At 42.9% G+C, this 26,201-nt stretch overlaps 1 protein-coding gene across 13 annotated transcripts; it reads left to right on the forward strand.

The window, feature by feature from the left end:
- Positions 1-697: 697 nt before the first annotated feature.
- On the forward strand, positions 698-26,201 carry LOC109903809 (serine/threonine-protein phosphatase 2A 56 kDa regulatory subunit gamma isoform-like). Of its 13 annotated transcripts, XR_004202808.1 has the most exons (16): positions 698-1,959; positions 7,201-7,400; positions 8,858-8,968; positions 13,277-13,369; positions 13,517-13,647; positions 13,810-13,869; positions 14,074-14,182; positions 15,166-15,219; positions 18,362-18,532; positions 19,762-19,889; positions 20,503-20,604; positions 23,434-23,470; positions 23,848-23,920; positions 24,158-24,200; positions 24,517-24,557; positions 25,125-26,201. XR_004202808.1 is itself a non-coding variant. In XM_020500777.2 (15 exons), the coding sequence occupies exons 1-13, from the start codon at positions 1,794-1,796 to the stop codon at positions 24,192-24,194; spliced, it is 1,431 nt and encodes a 476-aa protein (XP_020356366.1). In that variant the 5' UTR covers positions 698-1,793; the 3' UTR covers positions 24,195-24,200; positions 24,517-24,557; positions 25,125-26,201. The 13 variants fall into 13 exon arrangements, 8 of the variants coding, with proteins under 8 accessions (XP_020356366.1, XP_020356368.1, XP_020356370.1 ...); XR_004202807.1 differs by lacking the exon at positions 23,434-23,470 and having other exon boundaries at positions 24,514-24,557; XR_002257081.2 differs by lacking the exon at positions 23,434-23,470.

A 26,201-nucleotide genomic window follows, 5' to 3' on the forward strand; every position in this document is an offset into this window, starting at 1 on the left:
ATAAATCCACTGAAGTTGTTATACATGGGTAGTAATACTATAGTAACAATATTGTTTTAGTAAATGCATAGTAATGGACTTCAGTGGTTTTTGCTATTACAAAAGTGGAATAAGGAGCAGTCCATATTCCTCTTGTGTAATTTCCAAAACTGCTCAACATGTAAACACAATGTTCTTAGTGTAATTACAGCTCAGTAGAATTTGTTGGACAAAATCTACATTTTAAAAGGCCATCACACATTATCACATACACAGTAGGCCAATTCCAACAATGATTTAGCACTACTACTGCAAGTGGAATGGTTACAGGGATAGCCTACAGCTTTTGTGATACAATAATACTCACTGATACTACATTATTTTCAGTGTGATATTTTCAGTGTAGTTTATTATTTGATATTTGCCCAGCAAAAGTTGCAGTGTGGTGTCATTTTTGCAGCTTTTGTGTTTTGGTTTGATCACATTACAATAAGTCCATCACGTACGCAACTTGTTCCTTTAAATTGAGAATTTTTCCAACCATTAGGCACTTGAGAGTCATGTTCAGTCATATTTAGAATAAAATACAGTGACGAATAAGAGCCAAATGTCCCTGCATGTCCCTCCTCCTGCTCTCCCTCCACCAATAATCCGCCTTTCCCAGCTGACTGCCTACATCAGTTTGTGTGCCTGTGTTCAGCCAACCGACTCACTCCTTACCGCTGACATCACTAACTAGCCAGTTCCCTCCAGCAGCACCAGAGAGCTTCATTTTCGGATCTGCTTTTGTGTTAAAATGGAGGCTGGCTCCTTGCCTTAAGTGGATTGCCTTCCTGGTCGAGTTTAGATGTTGACATGCACTAAAGCTGGAATCAGGATGGTTGTGGATGCACCTAATTCCAATGGGCCTTTCCAGCCAGTGGCTCTTATGCACTTCAGAGGTACGTAGGAACCATTGTTGCTTTTTGTCCTGGGGAAAAGAGAGACAGCATTTCACTAGCTGTTCTCCCCCCCCCCCCCCCCCCCCCATTGGTTATTGGCTGATTTGTCACCAAGATGGGAAGATACGGTTTAATTAAGAGTCTTTGTTTCAGAAGGATTGATGTTTGGAAAGGGTTTGTTTCCTTATAGGGGATCGGGGATGTTTTTTGGGGGATGGCATGCTAGCTCCAAGAAAAGAGAGTGTGAAAAGCAGGTTTTACTACCCCCCCCCCCCCCCCCCCACACACACACACACACACACACACAGAGCGCAGGGATGTAAAAGGAAGTGAGGTCATAGCCTAGGGAAGGGTTTTGTGTGTGTGTGTGTGTGTGCTTATCTGTGTAAGTGTTTGAGAGAGTTAGAGAGAGGAGGGAGAAAGAAATAGGGAAGGGTAGCCTTTGCCTGTGTTCATTCTGCTTGTCTCTATTTGGTCCTGGCTCATGGTTTGTGTAACCCTCCAGTTCATCTGGGCACAATTTAGCCATAGGGTGTTGTAGACTACTGCCTCTGCTGCAGCAGCCTCTCCCTGCCCTTCTTCCCTCCTTCCTCTTTCCTATGGAGGAGAGGTTGCATCCGCTTAAGAGGGGGAAAGCCTGTTATTACCTTCCCTTGAAAAAACAAACCTTAACTTCATTGGGATAGGGGGCAGCATTGGGAAGTTTGAATATAATTAGTAGATTTGGATAGAAAACACTCTAAAGTTTCCAAAACTGCTAAAATAATGTCTGTGAGTATAACAGAACTCATATGGCAGACAAAAACCTGAGAACAATCCAACCAGGAAGTGGGAAATCTGAGGTTTGTAGTATTTTAAGTGATTGTCTATCCAATGTCCTGTATCTATGGGGTCAGATTGCACTTCATAAGGCTTCCAGTACATGTCAACAGTCTTTGGAAGTTGTTTCAGGCTTCTATTGTGAAAGGGGAGAGAATAACAGCTGTTTCAAGAAGTGGTCAGGCTGAAATGGAATGCCATCCGGTGAAGATCATCAAAGGTTAGTGATTAATTTTAATGCTATTTCTGACTTTTGTGACACCTCTCCTTCTTTGGAAAATGGCTGTATGGTTTTCTGTGGCTAGGCGCTGACCTGACATAATCGCATGATGTGCTTTCGCCGTAAAGCCTTTATGAAATCGGACACAGCGGCTGGATTAACCTCTTGCGACGAGCAAACCCGTATCCGGGAGCGTAATCATAGCCTCAAAAACATTAGCATAACGCAAAGGACATAAATACCCCTAGAAACTTTTCCTATTCATGAAAATCGCAAATGAAATGAAATAAATATATTCAAACACAAGCTTAGCCTTTTGTTGACAACACTGTCATCTCAGATTTTCAAAATATGCGTTACAGCCAACGCTAGACAAGCATTTGTGTAAGTTTATCATGGCATAATGCTATGCTAGGCTCTGCTGGCAGCAGGCAACATTTTCACGAAAATAAGAAAAGCAACCAAATTAAATCATTTACCTTTGAAGAACTTCAGATGCTTTCACTCAGTTAGATAGCAAATGTTCCTTTTTTCCCAAAATATTATTTTTGTAGGCGAAATAGCTCCCGTTTCTTTATCATGCATGTCTGAGAAATCGACCCTAAAATGCTACAACTATAATGCCAAACTTTTTTCAAAATTTGCTCCATAATATCAACAGAAACACGGCAAACGTTGTTTAGGATCCATCCTCAAGGTGTTTTTAACAAATATATTCAATAATATATCCGTCGAGGCAGTTGGTTTCTCATAAGAAGCGATTGGAAAAATGGCTACCTCAGTATTTTACGCAAGGTTTTCTGCGGGAGACACCATGTGACCACATGCCATATATGGTCCCTTACAGCCATTCTTCAATGGAAGTGCCTAAAAAGACGTCACAATGCTGTAGACACCTTGGGGAAAACGTAAGCTCATTCGTAGCTCATTCACAGCCATATAAGGAGTCATTGGCATGAGGTGGTTTTAAAAAATGCGGCACTTCCTGGTTGGATTTTTATCTGGGTTTCGCCTGTAACATATCAGTTCTGTGGCACTCACAGACAATATCTTTGCAGTTTTGGAAACGTCAGTGTCTTCTTTCCAAAGCTGTCAATTATATGCAAAATCGAGCATCTTTCGTGACAAAATATCTTGTTTAAAACGGGAATGTTTTTCATCCAAAAATGTAAATAGCGCCCCCTAAATCCAAGAGGTTAACAAGAAGTATATCTTTAATCCTAACAGAATTTCTGAAATCATAGTAGTCACAAACCACAGTTGGGTCACCTGCTACTGTCCTCTTTTCCTCTGGTATACTGTTATGTATAGCTGAGAACTATTTTCTTTCTCTTTCTGTCATCTGGTTGTCAAAGCGAGTGTGAAAAGTCTTGACTGTCACGTTCTGACCTTAGTTTCTTTTTTATGTCTTTGTGTTAGGTTGGTCAGGGCGTGAGTTGGGGTGGGTAGTCGATGTTCTTTTTTCTATGTTGTTATTTTTATGTGTTTGGCCTAGTATGGTTCTCAATCAGAGGCAGGTGTCGTCCGTTGTCTCTGATTGAGAATCATACTTAGGTAGCCTGTTTTCCCCATTTTGGTTGTGGGTGTTTAATTTTCTGGCGGTTTTCTCTTCGTTGTTATTTTGTGTAGTGTTCAGTTTTTAAATTAAAATATGACGAACACTTACCACGCTGCATTTTGGTCCTCCTCTCCTTCCACCAACGAGAATCGTTACATGGACAAACCCTCCCTCTCTCTCTCCGATGTCACCTCTCCTGGCTCTGTCTTGATTTCAACGTCCACAGACCTCGTTTTTTAGTCAGGTCTAGACCAGCCTTGCTTTCAATGCCCATATACGTCTGGACCGGTCTTCATTTGGGCCAAACATAGATGTCATGGACGTTCTATGTTTCGACAGCATAGTACATTACAGTAGAGCACAGTAAAGAACAGTAGAGTATAGTTCAGTACAGTCCATTTCATAGCTGACTCCCCATTCTTTCTGCAGATATTTTTTTAAATATTATTTCGGAGCAGATTTTTAGGAGTAAAAAAAAAACATGATCACAAAAAAACAAAGGGAGATTTTAACAGAATTCTGTTACCAAACTTTGCATCTGCACAGTTCTTAGTTAAATGTTTTTACAAAATATTCAGCATATATTGTTAAAAGTAGGCCTTCTGCATAGTTGTATGGTTTGTTAAACTTTGAAATCAATGATTTTAGTTTGGCATACATAGTCTCAGTTCAATTACATAACTGTGGAGTTCCCCTGAGCTATAGGCAAGGCTAGCCAGCACACTGAGTAAATAGTATGCAGACTTGAACTTGGTCTCTGCCCCAACTGTATTCTGTGAAAGCCAAGGGGTGGTGGTGTTGAATAAGATCCATGATGCCATGGGGTGTTATTGATTTGACTATGAATTTGAACCGTCACACCCCTGCATTGAATTACATTAATTTGTTTTGTGTGAGCTATCACACACTCTCTCTTATCCCCTATGTCCTTGTAAGACGACTGACATATTCTTCTTGCATAGCACAAATGGCCGTAGAAAGGCCTTAAGTTTATTATTCTGAACGCAAGACACAATGGAAATTGCAGCATAATGTGACATGCTTTACCTATTCAGAGCCCATGGCTTTGTCAGTAACCTGTCCAAATAATACAAAAAGCAAATGTCTGTAAGGGGTGCGTAATCGGTGGCAGGGAAGTCAGATGCAGGAGAGCAGAACTTGGTAACAGCCGGAGCAGTTTAACCTCTGTAGGGTAGGGGGCAGCATTCGGAATTTTGGATGAAAAGCATGCCCAAACTAAACTGCCTGCTTCTCGGGCCCAGAATATGATATGCATATAACTGGATTTGGATAGAAAACACTCTAAAGTTTCCAAAACTGTTAAAATAGTGTCTGTGAGTATAACAGAACTGATTTGGCAGGGGAAAACCTGAGAAAAATCCATTCAGGAAGTATTTTTTTGCTTGTTGGTTTTGTAGTTTTCTATTCAATGCCATTACAGTATCCATTGACTTAGGACTCCATTTTTAGTTCCTATGCCTTCCACTACATGTCAACAGTCTTTAGAAATCGTTTCAGGCTTGTATTCTTATAAATGAGGGAGTAAGACCAGTCTGAATGAGTGGACCCTTTTTCATGCGCAATTATTGAGTAAATGAATGTCTTCTGAGTGTCACCATATGAAGATCATCAAAGGTAAGGGATCAATTTTATCTCTATTTCTGAGTTTTGTAACGCTTCTGCTTGGCTGGCTACTGTTTGTAATAATTTGTCAACTGGGCTATGTTCTCAAATAATTGTAAGGTATGCTTTCGCCGTAAAGCATTTTTTAAATCTGACACTGTGGTTGGATTCACAAGAAGTTCATCTTTAAACCTATGTAAAATATGTTTTGTTTTCTGAATTTTTATAAATGAGTATTTCTGTATTTGAATTTGGCGCTCTGCAATCCCACTGGATGTTGGCCAGATGGGACGCTATAGCGTCCCACATACCCTAGAGAGGTTACTAGCAAAACCCACAGCATAAAAATAACCAGATATTTTGAGGAACAAAATCCCGTAGCGCACCAAACAACACGTGCACATGCACTTACAAGAAACAATCGCCAAGTGCCGCCTGACCAAGGAGTGGACAAGTTGTGACAATGTCACTTTAGAGCTCCTTCCTAAACCAGTTTTCTAGGCTGAAATGCCTACTACTGACTTCTGTTTATATCCTAAAATAAACAAGCAAAATGTTTGCCTGGAAAGATTCAGTCACTGGAACTTACAATAGCCCGTACTGAATCAGATTGCGATTTTGGAAGCTATTAAGTGAATATGACCAATGCCAATGAGACTCCCATTTAGTATTGCTATTATATCCATGCAAAGGCGATAATACTTTTCCGGTAAGGCTGCCTCCCATGACCCTATTGTGTGTAAGGGAACACCCCCCTGAAATGTACAAAAATGAATGGGAAGTCATTGGCACTGTACGAACCATATACACGGTGTCCAATACCACTCAATTCGGCGTCATTTCATTCAAAGTTGATTGCAAAAGCCATATGGCAAATGCCAAGTGTAACACTGCAAAAATACAACAGATGATGAGTGCAATCCTCCGTGGCTTTTCATATTGCAAATGTAACACAAGTCAAGACCCAAAAGTACAATTTTGAAAAACTGAAGAAAAAATAAATAAACGTATCACCCCCTTAATTAAGGGAACATTTTGTCATTCGGCATATGGTTAGTGAGAGTCCACATTGCAAATGTACCGTCCCTTACTAGACGTCCGACAACTTTTCAAAAATTTGCGGACGACGTCGGGCCGTGCGGCAGGGCCGGATCTTCCAGGAAGTCACCAAACGAACTCTCTCGGACATTCGGTTTCCGTTTTCTAAAATTTTCACATTTTGGTAATTTTTTCGTTCTCCCGGTCAAACCCACAAGAGGGCGAATGGAATCATATTGCAAATGTACAAAACATCCCCAATCACGACGTGGCCTTATCTACTAAACAGGAAAAGTTTTCGAAAACTAAACTTGGTGAGCATAGGTTTGGCATAATGGGCAGTTGGCCCCGAACACGATGGCGTCTAGACCTCAACGGTTTTTGAGTTATTGCCATTTTTCTGGGATTAAAGGTGAAAAATTCTAATAGAGCAATTATTAAAGTAAATGAACCTACGGTGTCAATAAAAAAAGAACCAGCCATTTATCTATCGTAATTTAAATCAAATTGGTAATGTTAATTTTTTTTTTTTTTTTAAAGTTACAGATCCAGTTGCAGCGTGTTCATATGAATCTTTTTAAAGTGTGCTTCGGAGCTCTGCGAGATTTCTGTGATTTTCTGTGATTTTCTGAAATAACACACACTCACTAAACCCTCCGTAAATAAGTCAGTTCTTAACATAAAGACTTATAACTCAAAATTATAGAAGTGCCTACCCCAAGGAGGATATGTGTTCACTTTCAGCTTCCTGTGTAAACCGGAAGTGCCTTAAAATCGTGTCATAGGTGCTGTTTTGAAGGGTTAAAAAGGTCTGATCTTTTCAAAACTTCATATGTGTTATTAGGCAACCCTCATGAACTGTAAGTCAGTCATTTCTCCCAACAGATGTCAAAGAAAAGCTCTCACACACACAACACACAGACACACACACACAGCAAGGATGGAGTGACAAAGTGTGGTGCTTAAAGACACACAGAGCCTGCAATGGCATATTATAAAACATTATTTTCTCTCTCCCTCAGACTGTGCTCCGGCGGAGCAGGAGAAGCTGTTTGTGCAGAAGCTGCGCCAGTGTTGCATGCTCTTTGACTTCCTGTCGGACCCACTAAGTGACCTGAAATGGAAGGAGGTGAAGCGTGCGGCGCTGAGCGAGATGGTCGAGTACATCACCCACAACAGGAACGTCATCACAGAGCCCATCTACCCAGAGGTGGTGCACATGGTGAGTGTCAGCAGACTGACTGGCAGAGAGTAGATGAGCCAGCCTTAAGGCTGGGGTGAATATGGCTGTTTTGAGTTGGACTGGGTAGAGCTGGTGTTATGATCATCTGTGCTACCGCCCAGAATGTGCTACTTTCTAACAATTTAAACTATCCCTCAGAATGTGCTATTTTTATGTCCCGGGTCCCACTGTTCAGAATGAAAGACTAAGGGTAGCACGCTTTAAAACATGTTTCCAACAGAAAGAATACAATACCATGAGAATCTCCATTGAGGCTAGCACATTCTGAGCTGTCAGGTCAGAATTATTAACCAGATTATTAGCATTTTACAGGGATTTGCTTTACATTTGAGCTCCACAAATTAAGAAAGAGGTAGATAGTGACAACACCAGATGTAACAGATAGGAATGGGGTTAATTTCAATTTTAAAAAGTAAACCAAACTGAATTTCCAATTTTCCTCATTGAGGAGCCATTGACATCACACAGCCATACAAAAACTACAATTCTGAAGCATGAAGCAATTCTCTACATGCGTGACCCATCAAGTTAACCTGACGTGGTTTTTAATGTGATAGCTCATTGTGGCCTAGCATAAGGCTGTCATGGATAAGTGTGTAAACGCAGTGAGCCTTTTCAAGTGTCAAAGCATTTCATTCAGTCCATGATTTTAAAATATTCAAATTGTAATGCTTTACCCCGGCTCCCTAGTGTATACTCGCTTGTCTTTCAGCAGACATCACCCAGATTCACTTTGAAGTGTTTTTCTTTTATACATCAAAGCTTCCACAGTAAGCGGAGAAGCTAATGAGTTATTATAATCATTTGACATTGAATTAAAAACCTCTGTGAATGAATAAATGTATATTTTCTCTTTTTAAAAGCTACATCTGGACTTGAACTTGTTTACCTAGCTAGCAGCTCTGCAACCAACAGAAATAGCAGTGTTCTATATCCTCAGGCCACTTGCACTGTCCCATGATCTGTCTTGACTGGGAATAGCAGTTATAGCTAGCACCCCACAGGGCAAGCCAGTTGATGTTGGAGACAAATGATAACACACTTGGTTCCAAAGAAATATGTACAACTGGTTGAGTTGGCCAAGTAGATACTACTGCCCTGTTTGAAAACTTCAGACATGCGCCCTTCCTTCCTTATCTCCTTGAGGTAAACACAGATCTATAAGTGACTAGATAGAGTGGTAACTTTCTCTCATCTATTACTTTCACCAATTTTATATCTGTGTTTAAGTAAGGTATGAAGGAAGGATCAAGGATGCATTTTAAAATATTTAAACAGGGCCTATATTTTTGGGACAAAAAAAATCCCAAGGCGATCCTGTTACATTCGATGTAAAATGAAACAACAGCCAGGGAAGCGTTTCGGCTCCATACTGGCCTTCATCAGGGTGATCTACTGAATCTGAGTATACTTTGTTGTGCTTTTCCCACCTTCAGTTTACGGTGAACATGTTCCGAACGTTGCCTCCGTCATCCAACCCCACAGGAGCAGAGTTTGACCCGGAGGAGGACGAGCCTACACTTGAGGCTGCTTGGCCACATCTCCAGGTACCCAGGGCATCTAATAACCCAGCTTACATGGCCCGGGTCGTGTTCATTCGGCACCAAATGGAAGAAAACAGACGGAAACTACCTGGTTTTGTCCTAAACACACATTTTTGTTCGTAAAGAGTTTTCTGTTGCATGTCCTAATGAACACACGTCCCTGCTGTTTGAGTAAGATTTAAATGCTGCAAATCGTACATTCTCTGAAGTACAGTGCTGTAAAATGAAAGCATCTAATCAGTTTAGAATTAAAGTCAATTGGACCTTCCCTAACTCTTGGCTCAGACCAAACGAGCACATCTGTTTATTATGGATCATTATTTATTTTATTTATTTGTTTCACCTTTATTTAACCAGGTAGGCAAGTTGAGAACAAGTTCTCATTTACAATTGCGACCTGGCCAAGATAAAGCAAAGCAGTTCGACACATACAAAGACACAGAGTTACACATGGAGTAAAACAAACATACAGTCAATAATACAGTATAAACAAGTCTATATATGATGTGAGCAAATGAGGTGAGATAAGGGAGGTAAAGGCAAAAAAAGGCCATGGTGGCAAAGTAAATACAATATAGCAAGTAAAACACTGGAATGGTAGATTTGCAGTGGAAGAATGTGCAAAGTAGAAATAAAAAATAATGGGGTGCAAAGTAGCAAAATAAATAAATAAATAAATAAATACAGTAGGGAAAGAGGTAGTTGTTTGGGCGAAATTATAGGTGGGCTATGTACAGGTGCAGTAATCTGTGAGCTGCTCTGACAGTTGGTGCTTAAAGCTAGTGAGGGAGATAAGTGTTTCCAGTTTCAGAGATTTTTGTAGTTCGTTCCAGTCATTGGCAGCAGAGAACTGGAAGGAGAGGCGGCCAAAGAAATAATTGGTTTTGGGGGTGACCAGAGAGATATACCTGCTGGAGCGCGTGCTACAGGTGGGTGATGCTATGGTGACCAGCGAGCTGAGATACGGGGGGACTGTACCTAGCAGGGTATTGTAAATGACATGGAGCCAGTGTGAAGCGAGGGCCAGCCAACGAGTGTGTACAGGTCGCAATGGTGGGTAGTATATGAGGCTTTGGTGACAAAACGGATTGCACTGTGATAGACTGCATCCAATTTGTTGAGTAGGGTATTGGAGGCTATTTTGTAAATGACATTGCCGAAGTCGAGGATTGGTAGGATGGTCAGTTTTACAAGGGTATGTTTGGCAGCATAAGTGAAGGATGCTTTGTTGCGAAATAGGAAGCCAATTCTAGATTTAACTTTGGATTGGAGATGTTTGATGTGGGTCTGGAAGGAGAGTTTACAGTCTAACCAGACACCTAGGTATTTGTAGTTGTCCACGTATTCTAAGTCAGAGCCGTCCAGAGTAGTAATGTTGGACAGGCGGGCAGGTGCAGGCAGTGATCGGTTGAAGAGCATGCCTTTAGTTTTACTTGTATTTAATTAAGAGCAATTGGATGCCATGGAATGAGAGTTGTATGGCATTGAAGCTTGCCTGGAGGGTTGTTAACACAGTGTCCAAAGAAGGGCCAGAAGTATACAGAATGGTGTCGTCTGCGTAGAGGTGGATCAGAGACTCACCAGCAGCAAGAGCGACATCATTGATGTATACAGAGAAGAGAGTCGGTCCAAGAATTGAACCCTGTGGCACCCCCATAGAGACTGCCAGAGGTCTGGACAGGAGACCCTCCGATTTGACACACTGAACTCTATCAGAGAAGTAGCTGGTGAACCAGGCGAGGCAATCATTTGAGAAACCAAGGCTGTCGAGTCTGCCTGATGAGGATGTGGTGATTGACAGAGTCGAAAGCCTTGGCCAGATCAATTAATACGGCGGCACAGTAATGTTTCTTATCGATGGTGGTTAAGATATCGTTTAGGACCTTGAGCGTGGCTGAGGTGCACCCATGACCAGCTCTGAAACCAGATTGCATAGCAGAGAAGGTATGGTGAGATTCGAAATGGTCGGTACTGTTTGTTGACTTGGCTTTCGAAGACCTTAGAAAGGCAGGGTAGGATAGATATAGGTCTGTAGCAGTTTGGGTCAAGAGTGCCCCCCCCCCTTTGAAGAGGGGGATGACCGCAGCTGCTTTCCAATCTTTGGGAATCTCAGACGACACGAAAGAGAGGTTGAACAGGCTAGTAATAGGGGTGGCAACAATTTCGGCAGATAATTTTAGAAAGAAAGGGTCCAGATTGTCTAGCCCAGCTGATTTGTAGGGGTCCAGATTTTGCAGCTCTTTCAGAACATCAGCTGACTGGATTTGGGAGAAGGAGAAATGGGGAAGGCTTGGGCGAGTTGCTGTGGGGGGTGCAGTGCTGTTGACCGGGGTAGGATTAGCCAGGTGGAAAGCATGGCCAGCCGTAGAAAAATGCTTATTGAAATTCTCAATTATAGTGGATTTATCAGTGGTGACAGTACTTCCTATCTGCAGTGCAGTGGGCAGCTGGGAGGAGGTGTTCTTATTCTCCATGGACTTTTCAGTGTCCCAGAACTTTTTTGAGTTAGTGTTGCAGGAAGCAAATTTCTGCTTGAAAAAGCTAGCCTTGGCTTTTCTAACTGCATGTGTATAATGGTTTCTAGCTTCCCTGAACAGCTGCATATCACGGGGGCTGTTCGATGTTAATGCAGAACGCCATAGGATGTTTTTGTGTTGGTTAAGGGCAGTCAGGTCTGGGGAGAACCAAGAGCTATATCTGTTCCTGGTTCTAAATTTCTTGAATGGGGCATGCTTATTTAAGATGGTTAGGAAGGCATTTAAAAAAATAACCAGGCATCCTCTACTGACGGGATGAGATCAATATCCTTCCAGGATACCCCGGCCAGGTCGATTAGAAAGGCCTGCTCGCTGAAGTGTTTCAGGGAGCGTTTGACAGTGATGAGTGGAGGTCGTTTGACTGCTGACTCATTACGGATGCAGGCAATGAGGCAGTGATCGCTGAGATCTTGGTTGAAGACAGCAGAGGTGTATTTAGAGGGCAAGTTGGTTAGGATGATATCTATGAGGGTGCCCGTGTTTAAGGCTTTGGGGAGGTACCTGGTAGGTTCATTGATCATTTGTGTGAGATTGATGGCATCAAGCTTAGATTGTAGGATGGCTGGGGTGTTAAAAGCATGTTCCAGTTTAGGTCGCCTAGCAGCATGAGCTTTGAAGATAGATGGGGGGCAATCAGTTCACATATGGTGTCCAGATCACAGCTGGGGGCAGAGGGTGGTCTTTAGCAGGCGGCAACGGTGAGAGACTTGTTTTTAGAGAGGTGGATTTTTTAAAGTAGAAGTTCAAATTGTTTGGGTACAGACCTGGATAGTAGGATAGTAGGACAGAACTCTGCAGGCTATCTTTGCAGTAGATTGAAAATGTTGTAGTTTGGGATGAACATTTCAGAATTTTTGGTGGTCTTCCTAAGCCAGGATTCAGACACAGCTAGAACATCCGGGTTGGCAGAGTGTGCTAAAGCAGTGAATAGAACAAACTTAGGGAGGAGGCTTCTAATGTTAACATGCATGAAACCAAGGCTATTACGGTTACAGAAGTCATCAAAAGAGATTGCCTTGGGAATAGGAGTGGAGCTAGGCACTGCAGGGCCTGGATTCACCTCTACATCGCCAGAGGAGGAGTAGGATAAGGGTACGGCTAAAAGCAATAAGAATTGGTCGTTTAGAACGTCTGGAACAGAGAGTAAAAGGAGGTTTCTAGGGGCGATAAAATAGCTTCAAGGTATAATGTACAGACATAGGTATGGTAGGATGTGAATACAGTGGAGGTAAACCTAGGTATTGAGTGATGATGAGAGAGATATTGTCTCTAGAAACATAATTGAAACCAGGAGATGTCATTGCATGTGTGGGTGGTGGAACTAATAGGTTGGATAAGGTATAGTGAGCAGGACTAGAGGCTCTACAGTGAAATAAGCCAATAGACACTAACCAGAACAGCAATGGACAAGGCATATTAAGGAGAGGCATGCTTAGTCGAGTGATCAAAAGGGTCCAGTGAGTAGTGAGGTTGGTTGGGGTCACGGTGATTTAGACAGCTAGCCAGGCCATCGGTAACAAGCTAGCATAGGATGGAGGTCTGTTATTAGCCACCTTGTGCGTTTCCGTTGGTAGGATTAGTGGGGTTCCGTGTGGTAGAGGGGATGAATCCAATTCACTTTTTTTTTTATTATGATAGGATTTGCATTGGGGAATTACTATGATTTTACAAAACATTTTTGTAAGGAAAGATTATGACTAGCATTTTGGACATGATCTTTCTTTATATGCATTCAGCAAATTAGGTATTTGTAAAAGGTTTTCTTTCTTTACAGCTCGTCTACGAATTTTTCCTTCGGTTTTTAGAATCTCCTGACTTTCAACCGAACATAGCAAAGAAGTACATCGACCAAAAATTTGTGATGCAGGTAAGAGCTTATAGAAACATGGATACTCGCACATTGTTGAATGCTCACACAGTTTTATTGTGATGGCAAGGGCATTTCTTTCTTTAAGTGTAAAGTCTTGTCTTTGGTTTTGTGGAGAATGATGGGAGTGATGTCATGTGTCCACAGCTTTTAGACCTGTTTGACAGTGAGGACCCACGGGAGAGGGACTTCCTCAAAACCACTCTCCACAGGATCTATGGGAAATTCCTGGGACTACGGGCCTACATCAGAAAACACATCAATAATATATTTTATAGGTGAGTTTAATTTCAGCCGATTTGTTTAATCTTAGATATTTTAACACATCAAATTGATTGCTGAAGATTCAATGGTGAATTTGGTTGTTTAGTTTTATAACTACTAAGAAATGTATGTTTTTAGCTGCGTAACTAAATAAAATGGCTCTCTGTTTTTAACAGGTTTATCTATGAGACTGAGCACCATAATGGAATAGCAGAATTACTGGAGATACTCGGAAGGTACACTTTAAGCTCTAATCCAGTGTGTCTTGCAGTGGAGTTAAAATAGTTATTTTTGACTGTTATCCAGTCTCATGATGTCTTCTCGACTGCAGATAGGATCTCTAACCATTCATGGTCAGCTGTTGTTTATCCTTTATCCCTTTAATTTTCTGTTACTATTTTTAGTTCAGTTGAATTATTTGTTTCTCTCTCCATTCACAGTATAATCAATGGGTTTGCCTTACCACTAAAAGAGGAGCACAAGATTTTCCTGTTAAAGGTCCTGTTGCCTTTGCACAAAGTCAAATCACTTAGTGTCTACCATCCACAGGTAATTCCTTCTTTTTTTTGTGTTTAATGTCATGTTTATTAGGCACATAAGGTAAGAAAACAGACTGAAACAGGGAGGGACTACCTTTACTTGTCCAAACGTATGTTTTCATTTTCCTGTGAAAGACATTTTAAAACGTTTTCCATTGTGTGTCCCTAATCAACATGACACAGTTCTGATGATTGTTCTGCTATCAGCCATGCTGCCCTGGGCTCGGTTCAGGAGGGTGAGAATTTACAGAACGTTCAGATAGAAATGCATTGTGTAAAACAGACACGATTCTCTGTCGTCAAGAATAGGGAGTTGTTTCAGCTCTCTTCAATAAATTTCCATCTGCAACTTTCAGATTTTTTTTCATTGTTTTCCCCTGCTGAATACTCCTATGGAAATGTATAGAAATCTATGGAAATGGCTGAGTATAGCCCTAGTTATGGCCAGTTGGCACACAGTGGTGTTGTTTCCAGTTGGGTCAGGCCTGTTCAGGCAGTGAGTGGGGGAGGTGAGAGCAGTATCCTGGCTGCTACAAGTTAGCTGTAATCTGATACCTGGCATTCACAAGCCTGAGTTACTATGTCGACAAAAGCCGCTCTCTCTCGCTCTCTGTGCCGGCATGTGTCTCTTTCCCTGTATGACTGCTGTCAGCCAAGTGGGTCCCTTGAGCTGGTGGAACAGTTTTTAGTCTGCTCTGTGGGCCATTGCATAGCATAGTAACTCAAATAGAGCTTGATCTATGTGTTAGCATCTGTTTTGCCCCAGCCTAATGCAAAATGAGGAAACATGCCTTACAGTAATTGTCATTGCAGTGCAGAACATTGCAGTTATATCGCCGTTATACTGCTAGTATTACTGCGTCCAAAGTATTAGTTACTACAATGATTTGTTTTCAGGCTATTTTTGGTGTAAATGTCAAAACAATAAGATTGTGTCTTCACTAATTGAATCATCACTAATTGTGTAATATATTGTGTTTTTATTCCCCCTAGCTGGCATACTGTGTTGTGCAATTTCTAGAGAAGGACAGCACTCTCACTGAACCAGTAAGTCATGTGAAATTTCTCCTCACATTTCCTTGTGAATCGCTTGTTTATAGTACTTGACCTGAGGCTGTGTCACGTTCTGACCATAGTTCTTTTGTGCTTTCTTTGTTTTAGTGTTGGTCTGGACGTGAGCTGAGAGGGCATTCTATGTTGTGTGTCTAGTTTTCCCATTTCTATGTTTGGCCAGATATGGTTCTCAATCAGAGGCAGGTGTTAGTCATTGTCTCTGATTGAGAACCATATTTAGGTAGCCTGTTTTGTGTTGGGTTTTGTGGGTGGTTGTCTTCTGTCTTTGTGTCTATGCACCAGATAGGACTGTTTCAGTTTTTTTACATTTGTTGTTTTGGTATTTTGTAGTGTTCACATTTATGGTCTTTATTAAACATGTTGAACTCTAACCACGCTGCACTTTGGTCCGATCCTTCGTCCACAGAAGAAAGCCGTTACAGAACCACCCACCAAACAAGGACCAAGCGGCATGGTAACAGGCAGCAGCAGGAGAGGCAGCAGCAGCAGGAGAGGCAGCAATATTTAGAGAAATGGATTTGGGAGGAAATCCTAGACGGGAGAGGACCCTGGGCACAGCCAGGGGAATATCGCCGCCCCAAGGCAGAGCTGGAGGCAGCGAAGGAGGAGAGGCGCTGGTATGAGGAGGCAGCATGGCGGCGCAGATGGAAGCCCGAGAGTCAGCCCCAAAAATGTCTTGGGGAGGGGGCACACAGGGAGTATGGCAAAGACAGGTAGGAGACCTGCGCCAACTTCCTGTGCTTACAGGAGAGCGAGAGGGACCGGGCAGGCACCGTGTTATGCTGTGGAGCGCACGGTGTCCCCAGTGCAGGTGCATAGCCCGGTACGGTACATACCAGCTCCTCGTATCGGCCGGGCTAGAGTGGGCATCGAGCCAGGTGCCATGAAGCCGGCTCTACGCATCTGGTCTCCAGTGCGTCTCCTTGGGCCGGCATACATTGCACCAGCCTTACGCATGGTGTCCCCGGTTCGCCAGCACAGCCCAGTGCGGGCTATTCCACCTCGCCTCACTGGCAGGGAGACCGGGAGCATTCAACCAGGTAAGGTTGGGCAGGATCGGTGCTCAAGAGCTCCAGTGCGCCTGCACAGTCTGGTCTATCCAGTGCCACCTACACGCACCAGCCCTCCGATGGCAGCCTGTGCATGTCCAGAGCCCTGTACTCCCTGTTCCTCCTCCCCGTACTCGCCCTGAGGTGCGTGTCCTCAGCCCAGTACCACAAGTGCCGGCACCATGCACCAGGCCTACAGTGCGCCCCGCCTGTCCAGAGCCGCCAGAGTGTCCCGCCTGTCCAGAGCCGCCAGAGTGTCCCGCCTGTCCAGAGCCGCCAGAGTGTCCCGCCTGTCCAGAGCCGCCAGAGTGTCCCGCCTGTCCAGAGCCGCCAGAGTGTCCCGCCTGTCCAGAGCCGCCAGAGTGTCCCGCCTGTCCAGAGCCGCCAGAGTGTCCCGCCTGTCCAGAGCCGCCAGAGTGTCCCGCCTGTCCAGAGCCGCCAGAGTGTCCCGCCTGTCCAGAGCCGCCAGAGTGTCCCGCCTGTCCAGAGCCGCCAGAGTGTCCCGCCTGTCCAGAGCCGCCAGAGTGTCCCGCCTGTCCAGAGCCGCCAGAGTGTCCCGCCTGTCCAGAGCCGCCAGAGTGTCCCGCCTGTCCAGAGCCGCCAGAGTGTCCCGCCTGTCCAGAGCCGCCAGAGTGTCCCGCCTGTCCAGAGCCGCCAGAGTGTCCAGAGCCGCCAGAGTGTCGCGCCTGTCCAGAGCCGCCAGAGTGTCGCGCCTGTCCAGAGCCGCCAGAGTGTCGCGCCTGTCCAGAGCCGCCAGAGTGTCGCGCCTGTCCAGAGCCGCCAGAGTGTCGCGCCTGTCCAGAGCCGCCAGAGTGTCGCGCCTGTCCAGAGCCGCCAGAGTGTCGCGCCTGTCCAGAGCCGCCAGAGTGTCGCGCCTGTCCAGAGCCGCCAGAGTGTCGCGCCTGTCCAGAGCCGCCAGAGTGTCGCGCCTGTCCAGAGCCGCCAGAGTGTCGCGCCTGTCCAGAGCCGCCAGAGTGTCGCGCCTGTCCAGAGCCGCCAGAGTGTCGCGCCTGTCCAGAGCCGCCAGAGTGTCGCGCCTGTCCAGAGCCGCCAGAGTGTCGCGCCTGTCCAGAGCCGCCAGAGTGTCCCGCCTGTCCAGAGCCGCCAGAGTGTCCCGCCTGTGTCCCGCCTGCTACCCTTCAGTGCCGAGCTGCCCCTCAGTGCCGAGCTGCCCCTCAGTCCGGAGCTTCCCCTCAGTCCTGAGCTGTCCCTCAGTCCGGAGCTGCCACTTAGTAGGGTTGACAATCCTAGGTCGGCAGCGAGGGTCGCCGTTACTAGGAGGAGACTAAAGCGGAAAAAGACTATGGTGGGGTCCACGTCCTGCGCCAGAGCCGCCACCGCAGACAGATGCCCACCCAGACCCTCCCCTATAGGTTCAAGTCCGCACCTTGGGGGGGGGGGGGGGGGGGTACTGTCACGTTCCGACCATAGTTCTTTTGTGTTTTCTTTGTTTTAGTGTTGGCCAGGACGTGAGCTGAGTGGGCATTCTCTGTTGTGTGTCTAGTTTTCCCATTTTTATGTTTGGCCTGATATGGTTCTCAATCAGAGGCAGGTGTTAGTCATTGTCTTTGATTGGGAACCATATTTAGGTAGCCTGTTTTGTGTTGGGTTTTGTGGGTGGTTGTCTTTTATCTTTGTGTCTATGCACCAGATAGGACTGTTTCGGTTTTTCACATTTGTTGTTTTGGTATTTTGTAGTGTTTATGGTCTTTATTAAACATGTTGAACTCTAACCACGCTGCGCTTTGGTCCGATCCTTCGTCCACAGAAGAAAGCCGTTACAGGCTGAAGTTGTATTGCTTGTTCCTTCTGTGTTGTTGTATTGCATCATCTCAGAAGGTATTGCTATTGCAATGCATATCAACTCATTTATCAAAATTGATCGGTTTTGATAAAAAGTGTAAATGCTCATTACAAGTTTATAAATAATTGACTAATTTATTATTCGCATATACACGATAAAAAAGGTAATATTTAAGTAAATTCTTATTCATGGAAGTCATAAAGTGTTACTAACTAATATATTGGTCAATATCCACTCCACTCACTGATCATTGTCTTCCCAGGTGGTAATGGCCCTTCTCAAATACTGGCCAAAGACTCACAGCCCCAAAGAGGTGATGTTCCTCAATGAGCTGGAGGAGATTCTGGATGTCATTGAGCCGTCTGAGTTCGTCAAGGTCATGGAGCCACTCTTCAGGCAGCTGGCAAAGTGTGTGTCCAGCCCGCACTTCCAGGTGACTGACCCTCTGACCCCATGCCCCACAGGAACCCTGTTATTGGTGCCATTTGATCTTTAGAGTCATTATAATCTTGTGGGAAAGTAAAATTCAGTAGTGAAATGCTTTTATTTGGTTCCGAGAACTAAGCAGTCCATTACAATGGAAACAAAACAAGAACCAGGAATTTAACGGTTATGCCTGGATCAGACTTAACTGACTTAATATACAGTCAGGTCCATAATTATTGGCACCCTTGATAAAAATAATAGGCTCACAAAAATTGGGAAATTATATTATTTTATAATACAATTGCAAAGAGAAATACATTTTGTTTAACAAGTAATAAAAAATCATCTCAAAAAGGTAAGGGTCAAAATTATTTGCACCCCTGTTTTCAATACTCCATCACCCTACCCATGCGAGGATAATGACACTGAGCCTATTTCTAAAATGTTTTATGTGATTGGAGAACAATTTGGGAGGGATTTTAGACCATTCTTCCATAAAGAATCGTTCCAGATCCTTGATATCCTTTGTTTGCTCTTTTGGACTGCCCTATTCAATTCAAACCATAGGTTTTCAAGGCATCAAGTACAGAGACTTGAACCCAAAGTGGTCAATTAACAATTTATTTGTGGATTTTGATGAGTGCTTGGGGTTATTGTCTTGTTGGAAGATCAACTTGCGGCTAAGATCCCTCCCAATGAGTTGTCCATTCTCATAAAACATTTTAGAAAATGGCTGTGTCATTATCCTCACACGGGTAGGTTGCTGGAGTATTGAAAACAGGGGTGCCAATACTTTTGAACCCTGTCTTTTAGAGACTGTTTGTATTACCTGTTAAACAAATTCTTTCTCTGAGCATTGCATAGTTTTTTGAGAATGCAATATACATCAGCATTTGTTTTTATTTTATACAGTCTTTTTCGCTTATCTTTTATCAAGGGTGCCTGTAATTATAGGCTTGAGGGAAGGATGTGACATGTTAATTTTGTCACCTTTTTGTTTAATCTTTCAAGACTACTCATCAGTAGTACTCTTATTGCCCCTCTAATGCTCCTGCAATGAATGGGATAGGTCACTCAAAATACATATTAATTTCCTTATCCTGAAAGCAGTCTATGGACAAGAAGAGGGTGTCCCTTACCCTTCTGATGCCCTACAGTATATGGCTTCCCCTTCCGTTATCATATTGAGTGAGATGTCCTGACCGATGGTGCTGTATGCTTGTGGTCACTGTGCAGGTAGCAGAGAGAGCTCTGTACTACTGGAACAATGAGTACATCATGAGTCTAATCAGCGACAATGCAACCAAAATCCTGCCCATCATGTTCCCAGCACTCTACCGTAACTCCAAGACCCACTGGAACAAGTAAGTAGCCCCTCCAATTGGGCCGCGTTCATTGGGCACCAAACGGAAGATGACAAACTGAAATAGGGAGGGACTAATAAATGCAACTTTTTCATTGCAAAACATTTTCCGCTTTGTGGCCTAATCAGAATGCCCCATTGGTCACTTACTTCCATTTCTCAGGACATGCAGTGTCAGCCAGACCTGGGTTCAAATGTTATTTGTTTTCTTTCAAAAACGTTGATTGAGCTTGCCTGGTGCAATGGAACCAATATAATAGTCCCAAAAGTGCGCACCCATCTGGCACTCCAGGCAGGCTCAATCAAACGTTCAGTTTTGAAAGATTTCCAATAATCCATATTAGAACCCAGGCCCCTAGGAAATGTATAGAATTTAGCTGAATTGGAAAGACATTGCCCCTTCAATGTCAACACCTTACCAAACAGTTTTATGTGGAATGAGAGTTATTTAACTTAAGCTGCTCTGAAAGTGCAGTGTTGAATGCGGAGAGCTCAACATTAGTACAGACCTACTTTACTCATTCCCCTGAATCAAATTTTGGTTTGGGATGGAGGACAGGGCAGCCTTTTAAGACATGACGGTAGACTGAGTCTGTGTGCGTGCGTGTGTGCAGGACCATCCATGGCCTCATCTACAACGCTCTCAAGCTCTTCATGGAGATGAACCAGAAGCTGTTTGATGACTGCACACAGCAGTTCAGAGCAGAGAAAAATAAGTATGTAAACAATACCATTTGAGATGAGCATAATTATCTGAAGTCTTGATTTGTAGCTAAGAATATGAATTATGATGTAATATTATCATTTACATTTGTACATGGCAAATGCTGACTAAAGATTGTAATGTAGACTATTTCAATCTAGAAGCTTCAGAAAGGAGCTTTAGTGTTTTTAACAGGAAACCAGTGTAGTGAGGCTAGCACTAGAGTAATATGATATTTTTTTTTGATTCTAGTCAAGATTCTAGCAGTCGTGTTTAGCACTAACTGAAGCTTATTTAGCCCTTTATCTGGGTAACCGGAAAGTAGAGCATTGCAGTAGTCTAACCTAGAAGTGACAAAAACATGGATACATTTTTCTGCATCATTTTTGGACAGAAAATTTCATATTTTTGCAATGTTACGTAGATGGAAAAAAGCTGTCCTTGAAACAGTCTTGATGTGTTCGTTAAAAGAGAGATCAGCGTCCAGAGTCACGCCAAGGTCCTTTAGTTTTATTTGAGACGACTGTACAACCATCAAGATTAATTGTCAGATTCAACAGAAGATCTCTTTGTTTCTTGGGACCTAGATCTAGCATCTCTGTTTTGTCCGAGTTTAAAAGTAGAACATTTGCCGCCATCCACTTCCTTTTGTCTGAAACACAGGTTTCCAGGGAGGGCAATTTTGGGGCTTCACCATGTTTCATCGAAATGTACAGCTGTGTGTCGTCTGCATAGCAGTGAAAGTAAACATTATGTTTCCGAATGACATCACCAAGAGGTAAAATATATAGTGAAAACAATAGTGGTCCTAAAATGGAGCCTTGAGTAACACCGACATTTACAGTTGATTTGTCAGAGGACAAACTATCCACAGACCAATTTGGGTTTCCAATCTCTCCAAAAGAATGTGGTGATCGACGGTATCAAAAGCAGCACTAAGGTCTAGGAGCACGAGGACAGATGCAGAGCCTCGGTCTGATGCCATTAAAAGGTCATTTACCAGCTTTTCAAATGCAGTCTCAGTGCTATGATGGGGTTTAAAACAAGACTGAAGCGTTTCGTATACATTGTCTTCAGGAAGCCAGTGATTTGCCCCCGCAACAGCTTTTTTTATTTTTATTGAGAGGAATGGGAGATTCGATATAGGCCGAATTTTTTATTTTTTGTTATTTTTTTAACTTTTAAATATTTTCTGGGTCAAGGTTTGGCTTTTTCAAGAGGCTTTACTACTGCCACTTTTAATGAGTTTGGTACACATCTGGTGGATAGACAGCCATTTATTATGTTCAGGAAGGCCAAACACAGGAAGCACCTCTTTCAGTAGTTTAGTTGGAATAGGGTCCAGTACACAGCTCGAAGGTTTAGAGGCCATGATTATTTTAATCAATGTGTCAAGATATATAATATTAAGAAACTTGAAAGTTCTGCTCGCTGAGATTGCCATTTCTTGAAGTTTCAGTATACCGTGCAACACAGCCATAGATTGATTCAATGTTTAGACTATTTTAATGATGACTATAGATTATGATTCAATATTCTCATTCAGATTTTCATACCCTAAGGGACTTATAGGTAACTGCCAAAATAATGGAAACACTTGAGTAAATGAGGGATACAATGTATATTGAAAGCAGGTGCTTCCACACAGTTCTGGTGCCTGAGTTAATTACGCAATTAGCATCAATCATGCTTAGGATCTTGTATAAAAATGCTGGGCAATCCAATATTTTGACTACCATGGCTAAGCCCCAGGGGAGAAGACTGCCCCCTCTCATTGAAGCCATGGAAGTTCAAGGCCAACCGCAGTACTGTTAGCAGAAAACAGGATCCCCCCCCCATTATAATTATTATAAATTATAAATATCCATTTTTGTTTTAATTAAACAATTTTGAATTACAATCATGGTACCAATAATTGCTTCTAATAGGCCAGATATATGTTCTTGAACCAATTTTATTTGAAAGTCACACATTAATTTTGTTCCTAATTGCAGCCTGGAGCCTTCAACTTGAGTTAATCAATGAGAGGGGGCGGCACTGAGCTAGCATGCAACATAACTTCCTTGAGTAGCTCAAACTGCGCATGTTATGTTTTCATGAGGCACCATCTTAACTGGCTTCAATGCGATATTGAGTCTTAAAATTAATGGTGTCACGTGATTGATGGATTTGTCCACTCTTTTTACAGACATTGCTATAGGATGATAATGACCCCATCCACAGGGCACGAGTGGTCACTGAATTGTTTAATGAGCATAAAAACGATGTAAGCCATTTGCCATGGCCGTGTCAGTCATCAGATCTCTACCTAATTGAACAAAACAACAAATTATGGAATTTCTCATGGAAGAATGGTGTCGCATCCCTCCAATAGAGTTCCAGACGCTTGTAGAATCTATGCCAACGTGCATTGAAGCTGTTCTGGCTCGCCTGGCCCAACACCCTATTAAGACACTTTTATGTTGGCATTTCCTTTATTTTGGCAGTTACTTGTAGATTGTAATGGCACATTTTATTTAACCTTTAGTTAACTAGGCAAGTTAGTTAAGAAAAAAATCTTATTCCAATGACGGCCTACCCTGGCCAAACCCAGACGATGCTGGGACATTTGTGCGCCACCCTATGGGACTCCCAATCACAGCCGGATGTGATACAGCCTGGATTCGAACCAGGGACTGTAGTGATGCCTCTTGCCTTAGAATGCTGGTTCACTCGGGATCCTCATGTTGATGACTATAGATTATTATTATTTTTTAAATATATATTTTGGGTAACAGACATGTACAATGTGGACCCAGAGGATATTACTTGAAAGTATTAATTAAAACACTTGTTTCCAAAGTGGTCCTCGACGGTAAAAACAACACAATGATTAAAAGGTAAGACACAATTACAAACAACCATAAATACATTAATTATTTATATTGACATCCTTAAAGTGGCACTTTTCCCTAACCTTAAAAATCAACCATATTAATTGCACATCATACCGATCCTTCAAATAAATACACCTGACCAGCAGTAGGGGGCACAAGGGGCAGTGGAGTGGTTTCTCTTACTTAGACAACCTTTTCCAAATGTAAAACTTTTTAAAGCCCTTTGTACTTTTTCTTTGCTTGATCTCTAGGGGTAGGCTACTCCATAGACAAATGCCTGCATAGAAAAACGTGCTCCTCGCAGTACTGTTTACTCTTGGGATTTTACAAGACATAACACTAGATGATGATTTTGACGTTTTGTCTGTTTCGTCCTATAGAGAAAAGGCCAAGTCAAAAGAGAGGGAAGAGGCCTGGCTCAAGATTGAGAACCTTGCCAAATCCAATCCACATGTGAGTGAGGGACACATCTGCACTAAGACTCACTTCACAGCAGTGTTTGTGTGTGCCATCTAAAGAGCTGAAGTTGTTTTATTTTCTTTCTGTACCCCCTTGAGGACTGTTCTGGTATGCTGTGCAGAGCATGACCAGTTTTTATACTCATGCACTGCAAGTGATCGGTTGGGTGCCATAGCCAATGAGTTCAACTTATCTACTAAATTGCATTCCCAATATATTGTTTTATTCTAGGTAGTGTGCTAATGTGGATATTGGATCAGAGTCCTAGTGAAAGGTAAAATTATATTTTATCATATCTACTTAATCACGGTACTAATCTTTTAGATTTAGAGGCTTCAACTGAATGATCAATGTCTGTACGTCGTCCATTTAAATTATAACCAAATCACGAATAGAAGCAATGACTCCAGCATCAGAGTTTCAACCCTTCTGCTTATCTAACCTCTGATTCCATCTTTCTTTGCATGCAACAAGTTCCCATTGTTTTTGTCTTTACTTTGTGTTATATTAGTTTCTTATGTGTGTTGATTCCACTGTCCTCAATGGACCAGTAGAAATGGAGTCTGATGGTCTATTAACCTCTGAAGAAGTTCACAGGTTAAAAAAGACAGTAACGGAAGAATCCACTCAGGTAAATATTGACTTCTTTATCTACCTATGCTGGTCCAGGATCAGGTTCCCTCCGTACCTGTCTTATTCATTATGATCTAAATGGATCCTAGATCCTCTCCTACTCTGAGACATTTTATGAATATGGGCCCTGACCTCTCTTCAAAATGGGCATAGCTCATAGAGAAGGAATGACAAGTCAAACTATGGACTGAACACTGGAATCAAGTACATTTGTTATTGTCTGTTATGTACAGTATCTACTGGATCTGCCTTGCATGTGTTTTTAAATGACATGGGGGTAGTCCTGGTAGCTTATCACTAACATTTCATCAACTCTTTTCTCACCTTCCTGTTTGGTGTTTCTTCTTTGAAACTTGGATTAGTTCATTTAAGATGATGCATGGTTAGCATTTTTTTGTCAATTGAGAAAGTTTAGCATGAATTTGATGTGAACAAGGAAGTGGTACTTGTGGCAAACTTGGTAGTGCTTAACCCAAGGGAAATAATGTAGTTACACAAGCTAACTATTTTATTCCTTTGGAGCTAACTGTCACCTCTAACCCTCCCCACCCTTCCATTGTTGCAGTTACAACAGAGAGACCAGAGAAAAGACCGTCCTCTGGTGCAGCGCGAGTCGGATCTCCCTCAGGACATCTACACCGCAAAAGCCTTGGAGACCCATCGCCGCGCCGATGACATGATCACCACCCACAATGGGCTCTAGGTCTCCCCCTCCTCTCTCTTCTCTTCTGTCCAGTCCCCTAAAGGAGTACCCTCGCCCCTCCACACCCCACCTCCCAACCCACACAGCACATTCAGAATACTGGCCCGATTTCCCTATCTCGCCAGTACACTGCCCCACCTCCCTCGGATTTCTGCTTTCTCTGGTGTTTATTTTGCGGGGAGGGGTGGGGCCGCAACTCTTTTAGCTGTCGGTCCTGCGGAGTCATTGTTTTCCTTATTGTTTCCGCTGAATTGTGCATAAAACAGTATATCGGCTCATCCCTCCCTGCTCTTATTGTATGAATGAAAATGGGGACGTTTCGTTCCATCTGCGACATGAAATGTGAAATGCACAACAAACGTAGAGAGCAGAAACTGAATGAGGGAGACTTATTTTCTTCTTCTGTCTTCTGTCAAGGGGAAACAACCAAAAACAGATGGTTAGATCGAGGGGTAGGACTGTTGGATCGACTTTCCAGACTTTATTTTTATCCCAGGGACATCTGCCAGTGCCAAAACCATTTGTGTACTTTTTTTTGTTTCTGCGTCTATTTTTCTCTCTGTGATTTTTAACAAGGGCGACTAGCTAGGTAGAGCCTGCGTTGTTTGCCTTAATTCTTTTGGTCTCTGATGTTTTGACAATTGTTTTTAATAAGCTGAAGAGCAACACGGCTGTCTAAAGTGACTGATCCATCTGTTCTGATGAAGTCACATTGTGACAGGGATTGAGAGAGGGAGGAAGGGATGTTCTCTGTGCACACTAGACTCTTTACACTCTACAGTTTGTGCCATATAAAAGTTGTATTTTGTCTTATTTCCTTTCTCATACCCATCTGTTGAATTCCATCTGCAATATGTGAGCTGGAAATTTCACAGTGAAATTATTGACAGAAATATTGACAGTTCAAACAATGGTACAAACAATGGTTTATTTCATATA

The sequence above is a fragment of the Oncorhynchus kisutch genome, linkage group LG14, assembly GCF_002021735.2.
Source record: "Oncorhynchus kisutch isolate 150728-3 linkage group LG14, Okis_V2, whole genome shotgun sequence".
NCBI classification, from domain to species: Eukaryota; Metazoa; Chordata; class Actinopteri; order Salmoniformes; family Salmonidae; genus Oncorhynchus; species Oncorhynchus kisutch.